The 14,024-nt window shown below is 42.6% G+C and overlaps 2 protein-coding genes across 3 annotated transcripts in view; one reads left to right on the forward strand and one right to left on the reverse strand.

The window, feature by feature from the left end:
• MGLL (monoglyceride lipase) overlaps positions 1 to 14,024 on the reverse strand; it is a 206,573-nt gene that overhangs the window by 182,499 nt on the left and 10,050 nt on the right. The window lies entirely within an intron of this gene.
• The window catches only part of KBTBD12 (kelch repeat and BTB domain containing 12), a 58,961-nt gene that overhangs the window by 10,294 nt on the left and 34,643 nt on the right, over positions 1 to 14,024 (forward strand). For both annotated transcript variants that reach the window (XM_070738379.1, XM_070738378.1), the window contains exon 3: positions 11,545 to 11,695. In XM_070738379.1, the coding sequence (XP_070594480.1) occupies positions 11,545 to 11,695 (151 nt within the window). The remainder of the gene's footprint in view (positions 1 to 11,544; positions 11,696 to 14,024) is intronic.

Consider the following 14,024-nt stretch of genomic DNA (forward strand, 5'->3'; position numbering starts at 1 on the left):
ATCTATCTATCTATCATCTATCTATCTCTATCTATCTATCTATCTATCTATCATCTATCTATCTCTATCTATCTATCTATCTATCTATCTATCTATCTATCTATCTATCTATTTATTTGGATTTGTATGCCGCCCCTCTCCGTAGACTCGGGGCGGCTACAGGTCTTGCAAGAATTAGGAGATTAATTGTGACTTCCCTCGCAAAATAATTGTTGACAACCCATTTAAAATGAACCTTTTATGCTAGTGGACAAAGGCTTTGCCCCACAGAATCTATTAGGCAAATAATAAAGGAAATGAATAGCATGAAGGCAGTATGTACTATACCAAATATAAATTTCACTATAATTTGCTATAACAGACCTGCAGATACCTGGAGATACAGTTAATATACACAAATATTGTTCCAGTGTTTTATTGTTTTATATATTAATTTAAACAAATAATTTTAGAGAGAGGAAAGATGTTTGGGTGTTATATTAGTCTTGCCATTGAAATGTCTAACTACAGTGATCTCTCGGTTAGCGCGGGAGTTACGTTCCAAGACCTCCCGCGCTAACCGATTTCCGCGTTATACTGGATGCGGAAGTAAAAACCACCATCTGCGCATGTGCGCCATTTTTTTCATGGCCGCACATGCGCAGATGGTGGAGTTTGCATGTGGGCGGCGGGGAAGACCAAGGGAAAGTTCCTTCAGCCGCCCAACAGCTGATCTGCTCCGCAGCGCGGAAGCAGCGAGGAGCCGAAGATGGGGTAAAGGCAAAGGGGAAACCCCATCTTCGGCTCCTCGCTGCTGCCGCGCTGCGGAGCGGATCAGGTGTTGGGCGGCTGAAGGAACCTTCCCTTGGTCTTCCCGCCGCCCAGGCAAAGGGGAATCCCCAAGATCGCTTGCCGCTTGCCGCTTTGCAGCTTGGAGCCTTGCTTCGCCTCCTTCGCTGCAATAGGCAAGCGGCAAGCGATCTTGAGAAAGAGAGAGAAAGGAGGGCGACTTGCCAGTCCACGCCCCCCTGGATGAACAGCCTCGCATGGCCCCAGCGCCGGGCTCCGCTGTTGCCTCCGCCCCCATTCGGCTCTGCAGCTGAGAGGCCTTCCCGGCAGAGCCCTCCCCAACAGCTCCCGCCGCCAGCGCAAAAAAGAAAAGAAAAAAAAATCCCCAAAAGAGGCAGGCACAAAGCGGGGGCACAAGGGGAGCTGCCCGGCAGAGGTTGCTTTTTTTCTTCTCGTGGGCAAGTGGAGGGGGGGAGAGAGAAGGGAGGAAGAGAGTGTGAGAGAGGAAGAAAGAGAGAGAGAAATGATAGAAAAAAGGGGAGAAAAAAGAGAAATGAGAAAATGATTGAAGCATAGTGACAGGAAAGAAAGAGAAAGAGACAGAGAAGTGACTCTTGGTGATGACGTATGACGTCATTGGGTGGGAAAAACCGTGGTATAGCAAAAAAAACGCGGACTTATTTTTTAATTAATATTTTTTGAAAAACCGCATTGCAGCGTTTCGCGCTAATTGAGAACGCGCAAATCGAGGGATCACTGTATACAAAGTATCTAAAGTTTAAAAGAATGCTGCATCAACTTTAGAAATAAGATCTAAAAATACAATAGAAAATGAAAAGAGAATGAGGGGCTGGAGAAGAAATTGAGTATATCAGTGTTAAGGACTATATCATCTCAGCAATATTTTCTGAGCTGGAGAGCCATCTTGCTTTTCAGTATATCATCTTTATAATTTAGATTACAATATACAGTATATTATTTGTTCACTTCTCTACATGAATAAACTTTGGAGGGGAGAATGATAGAATCAGGCTTAATTACATATGTATAGCTGAGCAAGTAGAAACAAACCCACACTTTCCCAACAATAGCACTCCAGATCCCAAACTTGTTCTTCAGGCACTTTGTGCAGAATTTTAATTTCTACTTTCTACTATTCAGCCTACAAGGAAGAACCTCTATATATTCCGTTATCTTCTGTATATTAGTAGTGTAGTAATATTTATAAGCATTGACTGTTTACCTACTCAAGAGCTCTGGTTACAGTATTGCAGTATTGCAAACTAATTCTGCTGGCTGCCAGGAGCTCGATCCTAACCAGCTCAAGGTTGACCCACCCTTCCATCCTTCCAAGGTTGATAAAATAAGGACCCAGATTGTTGGGCGGTAATATGCTGACTCTAAACCCTTTAGATTAAAGTTTAGAGAGATGTGTAAAGCACTATGAAGTGGTATGTATGGTAAGTCTAAAGTCTATTGCTACTTACAGAGTCATTTAGGTGAGAGATGCAGTACGGAAATCTGATAAACAAACAAACAAACAAATAAATGTTGAATGTAAAATCTGTTCCAGATTATTTGTTTATTTGATCAAAGTGGCATTCATAACAACCTTTCCTCCCATTTTCTCTGCATTAATAGTCCTATGAGGTAGATTGGGCTGAAAGCAATTAATTAGTCTCAGCTTGGCTTATGTGGACTTCCATGGCTGGGCATGGACTTGAATCTGGGCATCCCCAGTATAGTCAAACACCTTTACAATACTGGCTATTGTGATCACACACCCATTACTGTATTGTGGCTAAAAAGTAGTTCACAATGTGCGAATCCAGTTAAATTCAGCATTCCAGATTGATTATTTTTTTTAAATCCCTTATGGTGATTTTTCCAGAATTAAAAGAAAAGAATGAGGAACTGGTAGCTCACCAGCTATTATTGAACTACAATAACCCCCATCAACTCCTACCATTGGCAATGCTGAGTGGAATTCAGTGACTACAGTGAATGCACCTGTTTTACACTTTTGCTTGGCTGCAAAGAATGACCAGACTATATAGTAATCATTGCAGTAACTCCATAAGGAAACCATTTGCTAGAGACTTAAAATGGAGACTTTTTATTAGGCTTTGTTCATCTGTTTTAATTTTCTGGAGATTCATGATTTAGCAGCAACATATGGCTCCGTGAACACATCTCCACTTGCCCATCCAATCTTGTTAACATTTTTACTGATGAATTCAGACATGTTAATTTTCTATATGTATGTAGTTCATGAATTATATTTCCACTGGCATCATCCTGGCATTTGACCAAAGAATCTATTTGTTTCAAAGAAGGTGGCAGAGCCAGAGGTTTGAAGGCTGCCAAGAATGAAAAGGAAAAAAAAAACCCCAAAACAAAACACAGATGGTTACAAAGAGATCAAAGTCTCATTGTCTCTATACTTCCTCTGCTGATTAAAGGTAATTGTTCTCATGAAGCTGTATGCATACATAATTGCTGGTCACAGCCTAACTAATCTCTGAGAGAACCTTTAAATTCACCAGCCCTTGGAAGGATATGTTCCTGTTTTTGAAAGTATTCCTTTTTCTTAGCTTTTGTTAGTCTTGCCATAGTCTTGCAACTTGGGCATCCTCCTCAATCCACAGCTAACATTAGTGAACGATCTTTCAGCTGTGGCGAGGGGGGCGTTTGCCCAGGTTCACCTGGTGCACCAGTTGTGGCCCTATCTGGACTGGGAGTCATTGCTCACAGTCACTCATGCCCTCATCACCTCGAGGTTCGACTACTGTAACACTCTCTACATGGGGCTAGCTTTGAAAAGTGTTCGGAAACTTCAGATCGTGCAAAATGCAGCTTCCCTAGGTATGCCCATGTCACACCAACACTCCGCAGTCTGCATTGGTTGCTGATCAGTTTCCGGTCACAATTCAAAGCGTTGGTTATGACCTATAAAGCCCTTCATGGCATCGGACCGGAATATCTGTGAGACCGCCTTCTGCCGCACGAATCCCAGCGACCGGTTAGGTCCCACAGAGTTGGCTTTCTCCGGGTTCCGTCAACTAAACAATGTCGTCTGGTGGGACCCAGGGGAAGAGCCATCTCTGTGGCGGCCCCGACCCTTTGGAACCAGCTCCCCCCAGAGATTAGGATTGCCCCCACATTCTCATATGCTGACTGACGAATTCTGGGAGTTAAAGTCCACAAGTCATAGAGTTGCCAGGGTTGGAGATCTATATACCTATTCCTCAAGAATTATAGCTTTTTTGGTTTATTCAAGACTATTTTATTTATTTTTATTATGAGAGAGAGAAAGAGAGCGAGAGAGAGACAAAGAGAGAGAGAGAGAAACTTTGAGTCGGGTGAAATTCAAAAATTTCCCCTATGGGTTCTGTGGGCATGGTTTTGTCAGTGTGACAGATGAAGAATACTGAAAAATCTCATTCCCACCCCACTCTGGGGCCAGCCAGGGGTAGTATTTCTGGTTCTCCAAACTACTCAAAATTTCCATTGCTGGTTCTCCAGAACCTGTTAGAATCTTCTGAATTTCACCCCTGCTTTGGGGACAATATATTCCATAGGGTGGGGGCAGAGAACGCTCTTTAACAGGTTCTATAATGTACTCTCCATTCCTGACCGGGTGGGATGGGTTGGTCTAATTGGGACAAGACTGTTCTTCTGGTAAATTGGTCCCATTCCACGAATGATTTTAAAGGTGATAATCAACACATTTAACTGGAGCCAGAAGCAAGCTGGCACTCATCTAAGGTGCATACAACAAAGGCATTACAGGCGCAACTTTTAAGGTGCTCGAGACTGCTTATATGGTTGCATTCTGGACCAGCTGCAACTACTGAGATAAACAGGCAGCCCCATGTAAAGCTTTCTTATACCTTTAATCTTGTCTTTCTTTTATAATAGTTGGTGAGACCAGGCTCAGAAAACCAAAGATTAGACCAAGATTTTCTTGGTCTCCTAATGCCATACCCATTCTACTCTGGCTCTTATCTTCTTAAATTACTTTATTGCTGTGTGCAATAAGAAAAAGAATAAAAGAAAAATAATGTTTTATTACCCATTGATCTTAAATCTATTTATAAATATTAACTGCAGCTCCTTCTTTGCATTTTGCTTCTCACACAGCTTGCCCGTTCTCTGTATTTTGTTAATAATGAGTTTAGTGCTGGAAGCGAGGCAGGGAATCTACAGAATCAAGGCCAAATATCTAATCACATTTCAAAATTTTTAATTATTTCTTCTTATCTTGATCAATTTCTTAATGTGTTCTCTAATCATTTGATCTTGAAGGCAAAGTTCCATTTACAATTCTGTTTATAACTACTGTACCTAAATGCTGGAACATCTGAAAGATGCCTTTGTCTATTATATTTATATTTATAAAACTATATATACATATATACCGTATATATACACACACATACACACACACACACACACACACACACACAGAGTTATATATAGCTATATATGGCTATATATGGCTATACAGTATATAGTTATATATAGTTAAATATAGTTATGAGTGTCAGAAATAGGCCATATATAGCTATATATAACTATGTGTGTGTGTGTGTATGTGTGTGTGTGCGTATGTGTCAGTCGAGGTGACTGGGGCACGTACTTGTCCACCTGTCTGGGAAGAGTTTGATCTGGTGACACCTGATGAAGTGGACAAGGCCATTGGAGCTGTGAGTTCTGCCACCTGTTTACTGGATCCGTGTCCCTCCTGGTTGGTTTCGGCCAGCAGGGAGGTGACGCGGAGCTGGGCCCAGGAGATTACCAACGCTTCCTTGGGGAGGGGAGTTTTTCCATCACTCTATAAAGAAGCGCTCGTGCGCCCCCTCCTCAAGAAGCCCTCCCTGGACCCAGCTGTGCTTAACAACTATCATCCAGTCTCCAACCTTCCCTTTATGGGGAAGGTTGTCGAGAAGGTGGTGGCACTCCAGCTCCAGCGGTCCTTGGAAGAAGCCGATTATCTAGGTCCCCAGCAGTCGGGTTTCAGGCCCGGTTACAGCACGGAAACCGCTTTGGTCGCGTTGATGGATGATCTCTGGCGGGCCCGGGACAGGGGTTTATCCTCTGTCCTGGTGCTCCTTGACCTCTCAGCGGCTTTCAATACCATCGACCATGGTATCCTTCTGCACCGGCTGGAGGGGTTGGGGGTGGGAGGCACTGTCCTTCAGTGGTTCTCCTCCTACCTCTCTGGCCGGTCGCGTCGGTGTTAGTGGGGGGCCAGAGGTCGACTCCTAGGTTTCTCCCTTGTGGGGTGCCTCAGGGGTCGGTCCTCTCCCCCCTGCTATTCAACATCTACATGAAACCGCTGGGCGAGATCATCCAAGGACATGGGGTGAGGTATCGTCAATATGCGGATGATACCCAGCTTTACATCTCCACCCCATGCCCAGTCAACGAAGCGGTGGAAGTGATGTGCCGGTGCCTGGAGGCTGTTGGGGCCTGGATGGGTGTCAACAGACTCAAGCTCAACCCGGATAAGACGGAGTGGCTGTGGGTTTTGCCTCCCAAGGACAACTCCATCCATCACCCTGGGGGGGGGGGAATTATTGACCCCCTCAGAGAGGGTCCGCAACTTGGGCGTCCTCCTCGATCCACAGCTCACATTAGAAAAACATCTCTCAGCTGTGGCGAGGGGGGCGTTTGCCCAGGTTCGCCTGGTGCACCAGTTGCGGCCCTATCTGGACCGGGACTCATTGCTCACAGTCACTCATGCCCTCATCACCTCGAGGTTCGACTACTGTAATGCTCTCTACATGGGGCTACCTTTGAAAAGTGTTCGGAAACTTCAGATCGTGCAGAATGCAGCTGCGAGAGCAGTCATGGGCTTACCTAGGTATGCCCATGTTTCACCATCACTCCGCAGTCTGCATTGGCTGCCGATCAGTTTCTGGTCACAATTCAAAGTGTTGGTTATGACCTTTAAAGCCCTTCATGGCATTGGACCAGAATATCTCCGAGACCGCGTCCTGCCGCACGAATCCCAGCGACCGATTAGGTCCCACAGAGTGGGCCTTCTCCGGGTCCCGTCAACTAAGCAATGTCGGTTGGCGGGCCCCAGGGGAAGAGCCTTCTCTGTGGCGGCACCGGCCCTCTGGAACCAACTCCCCCTGGAGATTAGAACTGCCCCTACTCTTCCTGCCTTCCGTAAACTCCTTAAAACCCACCTTTGCCGTCAGGCATGGGGGAACTGAAACATCTTCCCCTGGGCATGTCTAATTTATGTATGGTATGCTTGTGTGTATGTCTGTTAGTATATGGGGTCTTTTTAAAATCTTTAATATTTTAAATTTTCAGATTATTTATGATTTGTTTCCACGTGTTGTGAGCCGCCCCGAGTCTTCGGAGAGGGGCGGCATACAAATCTAAGTAATAAATAAATAAATAAATATACTGCATATAAGAGCTTGATTTGGTCAGTAGATCTTGTGATAGGAAGGTAATATCGGGTGAGGGTCTTGTGATGGGGAGGTTATGTCAGGTAAGGGTCATTGGGAGATGAAGTGCTAGTTGGGGGGTTGGAATGGGGGTACTTGGGTTGGTCAAGGTTCTCTGCCATTGCTGTTTGTTTGTGCTGTTGATTTGAATTTTGAAGGGTTTGTAGGCTACTTGTAGGTTGATATGTCTGTTGATGTATTGTTTCTGCAATGCAGGCCTGGTGACCAATAATTCTTGTATTGGTCCAATTGAATTGGTGCTGTTTGGTGTCAGTGTGGGTGGCAATTAGAGATTTAGGATCATGATGATTGGCTACCAGCTGGTGTTTAGGGATTCTGGTTTTCAATTGATGTTTGTCCCACGTAGAATTAGTTGCAATTGTTACAGTTGATTTTGTAAATTACATTGTTTTTTCATCCTTCTGTATCTTGTCTTTGGTTCTGGATAATTCCTTGCAGTGTGTTGCGGTGGGTTTGTTGGATTATTGTTATTCCTAGAGGTTGGAGAATTCTGGCTGTCATTTCTGACACGCCTTTTGTGTATGGTAGACAGTGTTCCCTCTAATTTTTTTTCGGTGTGGGTGGAAAAGTATAGTGTTTGTGCAACAGTCCCTTCGGGACTGAGCGGCATAGAAGTGTAAATAAATAAATAAATAAACAAGCAAGCAAGCAAGCAAGCAAGCAAGCAAGCAAGCAAGCAAACAAACAAACAAACAAACAAACAAACAAACAAACAAATAAATTCCCTTCTTTTTTATTAAAACAAATTAATAATAAAACAAAACCCAAATCTATTACTATTAAAACGAAAACAACCAGCAAAACCAAAAACACAACTGTTAATAAATCCATGCTTTAAAATCTTCATTTCTTAAATATTTATCATAGTATTATAGTAATTAGTAATACTATGAAAGTCTATCTGAACACCAATGCATCAGTTAATATATTTCCATAAATTATACTTTTCTATAATTTCATTCAATATTTCCAAGCTCAATTAATTTTCAGGCACTTAGCATTTATTATTATTAACTTCCATCAATGTTCTACATTTCCAAGTATATTTTAAATTCATAATGCAAAGTCATAAAATCATACAGTGCATATCATAAACCCCTTATTTATCATATATATCTTCCATTAATTTTACCTATGTAATTCTATATAGTTCTAATCCAATTTTACGAATACATCCTAATATTAAACAACAGCTAAATATATCTTTTACCAATATTCCATAGTCAATCCATATTTAATAATCAATCATCCCTCCTCAAATTTCTACCACTGTTCTCATTTCTGGGTACCTCTCCTATCTCTCCCCCTTTTCTCTCTCATTTGTTTCTCATTTCTCCCTCTGCCTCCCTTTTTTTTCATTCCTTCCCTCTCTCACTTCTCCTATCTTTTTCCATCCATGTCTCTTGCCCCCTTGTGTCTGTCTATCTATCTGTGTGTGTGTGTGTGTGTGTGAACTCTTGAATCATTTCCAAAAACAGGTGAGGGTTGGAGGTTTTTTTCTCTATTATTATTTTACCATATGCTTTAAATCAAGAGTCACTTCTCTCTCTCTTTTGTTTCTCTCTTTCCTCTCATTCTCTGCCCCAATCATTTTCTCATTTCTCTTTTTTCTTCCCTTTTTGCTCTCATTTCTCTCTCTCTCTCTTCCTTCCTCTCTTCTCTCTCTTTCTCTCTTGCTTTCTTTCTCTCTCTCTTTTTCTCCCCCTTTTCTCTCTCATTTGTTTCTCATTTCTCCTTCTTCCTCCCTTTTTTTCATTCCTTCCCTCTCTCACTTCTCCTATCTTTTTCTATCCGTGTCTCTTGCCCCCTTGTGTCTGTCTATCTCTCTCTCTCTCTCTCTCTCTGTGTGTGTGTGTGTGTGTGTGTGAACTCTTGAATCATTTCCAAAAACAGGTGAGGGTTGGAGGTTTTTTTCTCTATTATTATTTTACCATATGCTTTAAATCAAGAGTCACTTCTCTCTCTCTTTTGTTTCTCTCTTTCCTCTCATTCTCTGCCCCAATCATTTTCTCATTTCTCTTTTTTCTTCCCTTTTTGCTCTCATTTCTCTCTCTCTCTCTCTTCCTTCCTCTCTTCTCTCTCTTTCTCTCTTGCTTTCTTTCTCTCTCTCACTCTCTCTCTCTCTTGCTTTCTCTCTCTCTCTCTTTTTCTCTCTCTCCCCTCTTGCCTCCTTTCTCTCTCCCTCTCTTTGTCTCCCCCTTTCTCTCTCTTGGCCCCCCTTTTTCTCTCCCCCTCTTCTTTCTTTCTCCCCCCTTTTGCCCCCTCTTCCTACCTGTTTAACGGTGGCCGGGTCCATGCTCTTGATGGGGGTTGCCGCCGTCTCATACGGGCGGCGGAGGGGACCTGGCGGCGGCAGCAGGCAGCCCCCAGTGCAGTGGCGGGGGAGGAGGTGAAGTTCAGGGCCAAGTAGGCCGAGGCTGGGCCTGTCGCTCCCAGATCCAATACCAGGATTGGGCGGTGGAGGGGACCCGGTGGCGGGGGGTAGCCGGCAGCACAGCAGTGGGGGAGGAAGCAAAGTTCATGGATGGACCCAGAGCAGCCACCGCCTACTACGCCCTGCGCTTCGGCTGCACTGAGGTCGAGTAGGCCGAGCCTGGGCTGGTCGCCCCCGGCTCCAGGGGGCAGCCCCAGTGCGGCGGCGGGGTAGGAGGCGAAGCTCGTGGATGGACCCGGAGTAACAGCCGCCGCTGTCTACTCTGCCCTGCACTTCAGCCGTACTTGGGCCGAGTAGACTGAGGCCGGGCCCATCACCCCTGGCTCCAAGTGGCAGCCCCCAGCATGGCGGTGGGGGAGGAGGCCAATGCCTCCTCCGATGCCGCGTGGGTGGGTATCAGAGCTGGGGCAGCCTCAGGCATCAGGGCCGCAAACGTAAAGCGGGGAGGCGAGGGGAAAGTCCTCTGTGCAGGAATTTGAAATTCCCGTGCTGAGCGTTAAAAAGTTGCATGTTATAGCGCACTGCGCGCCTTAGAGGGAACACTGATCGTAGGGTTAGTTTTTGCATGGTGCATTGTACTTGGGTGCTATGTATCAGAATATAAAGTTTGTTGGATAGCCATTGCAGAGAAAGATGTCAACCATCCTCACCTGATGTGACCCATACCTGACCCTCACAAGACCTTCACCTAACGTGACCTTTCCTTCACACGATCTACTGACTACACCAGGCCCTTATAACCTAGTCTGGTAATGAGATGTTCAGAAACCAACCAAAAAACTCAGAAAATGAATTTCCCACTTTATCCTACAGATATTCACCACAATTGCAATTCTAATCTCTATTTTAGTTCCATACACAACTACAGTGACCATTCCTGACCTTTGTCCATATAGTTTTCCTAAATTTTCCCTGCAATTTCCATTGCATCTCTTTCCCAATGTTTATTTGGCCAATATTAATTTGCTTGCCTCCATTTATAATTTTGCATTAAGATTGTTGTTGCCAATGTACCAGCCCATGTGCTAAAATAGTAATCTAGCTGCTGAGTGCTGATCTCTTTTATAACAGATGTAAACATGAGTGCTAAAATATATATATATATGTATTTTTAAACTTGTACATTTTCCTTCTAGTTAAAGCCATTGTTTTCAGTTTATTAACACAGTGAATTAAAAAGTTCCCATCTCTTACAGTATATCTATTTTGACATACATGCTTGTAGCAGTTTGAATACACATATAAATGGAGATAGTATTGTTATTCATACAATCAGGTCTAATAATTATTTCTCCTTCCCCTTCGTTCCCTGATGACAATAGAGAAAGAAAAATGGGGATGTCATGCTAAAGATGAGTTCAAAATCCATTCAAAAATAAAAGAGCAGAGTTTAGTTTTTACTGTTATGTAATCTTATTTCACCTAAAGCATTAGTAGATAAATCTTCAAACTCCCTCTGGGAAGTTGTGGCTTAATCAAATAAGAAGCTAAATCAAAATTTGATCTCAAGGGGGAAATAAGTGGTTTTTGACTTTCTTCTTTGAGACTTCCCGACATCCTTGTAAAAAGAGCTATGTGCTGTCACCGCTGGGTCTATAGATGGTTTATTATTACCCAGATCCTCAGCTTCCTTGCTGCAGAATATATATGTGTTGTTATCCCTGTGTCTTCTTCAATGTACTTCTAACCACAAGTCATGGGTTCCACTGGTTGGTATGAATCACTTTGCAGCTATAATTGATGTCTTTGTGTTATTTATCTGCTCAGCTGTCCTCCGTGATTAATAGCTTGCAGGCGTGTATAGAAGGCTCCAAATGCAGAATTATTATATGGCTGTCATATTTCACACAGATGGATCTTCCCGATGATGAGCCTGATCGATTAAGCAACCGAACATTGCAGTATAACCCAAGCCAAGACAAATGGACAGAGTGTGCGCCGATGAAGTATTCGAAATACCGCTTCAGCACAGCTGTAGCCAACCATGAGATTTATGTCCTGGGTAAGAGCAAACAGATTTTTAAGAGATAGAGGGACCACTTTTTATTTTTTCCTAGCAATTTGATTCTATGAAATAAAAGATTTCATTCCCCTACCACTCTTTTTCTTGAAAGTTAGAGAAAAGAAACAGGGAGAATATATTTATAAGAAGTATTGCTTTGTCAATGAGCTGGGGATGAGCAAACTTTATTTTTAATAGTAAAGTATGAAATAACTAGCAAAGAACCATTACCTGCTTTTTATACACTTATTGTATTATTCTTTTCTTTGGTTTATTTCTGGAAACTACATTCTTACTTAACAATCAGGCTGCATAATTTGGTTCTGCTATTTTTTATTATTATTATTTTATCAAACAACAATGTAGCCTGTGCGGTCTCTGTTTTTGATTAGTACGCGGATTGGAAAATTCTGGGAATTGCAGAACTACCTGGAGGGTGAAGGTGCTGTGTTGGAAATAGTCTGCAATAGTACATTACAAATCTCTCCTCTGATTAAATTGTTATGACTAAATGGGATGTCAACATAGGTATGTCGTTCCAGGTCAATTTACACACGTAAAAATACTAGGTAAAATATTGATCTGAAGCTCAGCCACCACAGGAATCCAGTACGAACTGTAAATATAGAAACATAGAAGAAATGTGTATTGCAACATACCAGCCTTTGATATTTATGTCCCAAATTGAACACAAATGTATGTGTAGGAGTTAGATGGTTTATATTATAACAACATGACAAATTTTGTCTTTTTTTTTTTGTCCAGTCACTGTGGCAGGAAACTATTGTGGAAATTTATTCATATCTTAAATGTTGGCAGGGTGGCCACAAGAAAATCAATTATCTTTATTAATGTGTGCGGAATCATTAAATTATCTCTCTGCTCTCTGTGGCATTTTCAGCCTTTTAGTCTCAATGCTTCAGAATTTGCAATTGCTTTAATGGTCTTATGAGAATGAAGCTGAAGCTACTTGAGTACATGAAAACATTATTATCTAGGACCTCTGTTGTATATTTGCTCAGGTTTTCTATTTTGATCATTGTCCCTCCTGAATCTTTGTGAAGCTAGCAAACAACTTACCTCATACAAAAGTTTCCACAGTTTTACCTCCTTAAAGATACAGGAGAAAAATTCAGGCCCATGAGTGAAGAATGATGGAATGAATGGGAATGATTGGTTTTTAAATATTTAGGGGTTTTAGAGTAGAACTTACGTTTAGATGTTTATTTGTGTTAGTATTGATATTTTAATGTATTTTTAATATTAGATTTCTTTATATTCTGTACTTATTTACTGTGGGCCGCCCTGAGTCCCAGGAGAAGGGCAGCGTAGAAATATGAATGAATGAATGAATGAATGAATGAATATTGGTTGCTTTTCAATTCTAGACTAAATATCAAGAGAGCTAGGTGACAGTTTAGGACCCAAAAAGATAAATGCAGGGAATTGGAAGAGAATCTGATTTCAAAGCCCTCATTTTCCATGTGGCTGTATGTATATGTGTACATACAAGTGAAGTAAGATTTATTAAATGTGTACAGCCTAGGACAGTGATGGTGAACCTTGTTCACCGAAATACTGTGGGGGTGCACTATCATGCATGCGTGAGTGCCCACACCCATAATTCAATGCCTGGGGAGGGTGAAAACATCTTCCCCCGCACCCTGGAGGCCCTCTGAAGGCCAGAAAGAACCTGTTTCCCAACTTCTGGTGGGCCCAGTAGCCTTGCGTTTCACCCTCCACAGGCTTCAAAGGCTTCTCTGGAGTCAGGGGAGGGTAAAAACACCCTCCCCCATCCCCTCCTGAGACTCTCTGGAAGCCAAAAAGGCCCTCCCAGAGCCTTTGCAAGCCAAAAATCAGCTGGCTAGCACACACATGCATGTTGGAGCTGAGCTAGGACAACGGCTCACGTGCCAGCAGATATGGCCCTGCCTGCCACCTGGCCTAGGACCTCGGAGGTGACATTTCAGTTTTTTTCTGGCAAGAGAAGAACTCTAGGTTTCCAGGCGAAGATAGACTTTCTATCTTGAAATCTAACAATACCTGCAGAATAAAGCCTGCTTAATATAATCTAACATACACCTCTGGAGAAAAAAGAAAATATATCTAATGAATAACTTCAATAGTTCCCGCACAATGGAAGGCTTTTGGAAGAACTCCAACAGGGGTCTTGTAGCATCATTTTGGTCCTCATTAAAGCATCTTAACCTTTTAGCAAAAGTGCCTTGTAGAAAAAAAAACCAAGCCATTTATAGAAACTTAAAGCAGGAACTGTTTGTTTTTTCAAACTCACACAGAAGTCCGAAAGAAGTCAAATTGCTTTAAGGAA

The sequence above is a fragment of the Erythrolamprus reginae genome, chromosome 2 (genome assembly GCF_031021105.1).
Source record: "Erythrolamprus reginae isolate rEryReg1 chromosome 2, rEryReg1.hap1, whole genome shotgun sequence".
Lineage (NCBI taxonomy): Eukaryota > Metazoa > Chordata > Lepidosauria > Squamata > Dipsadidae > Erythrolamprus > Erythrolamprus reginae.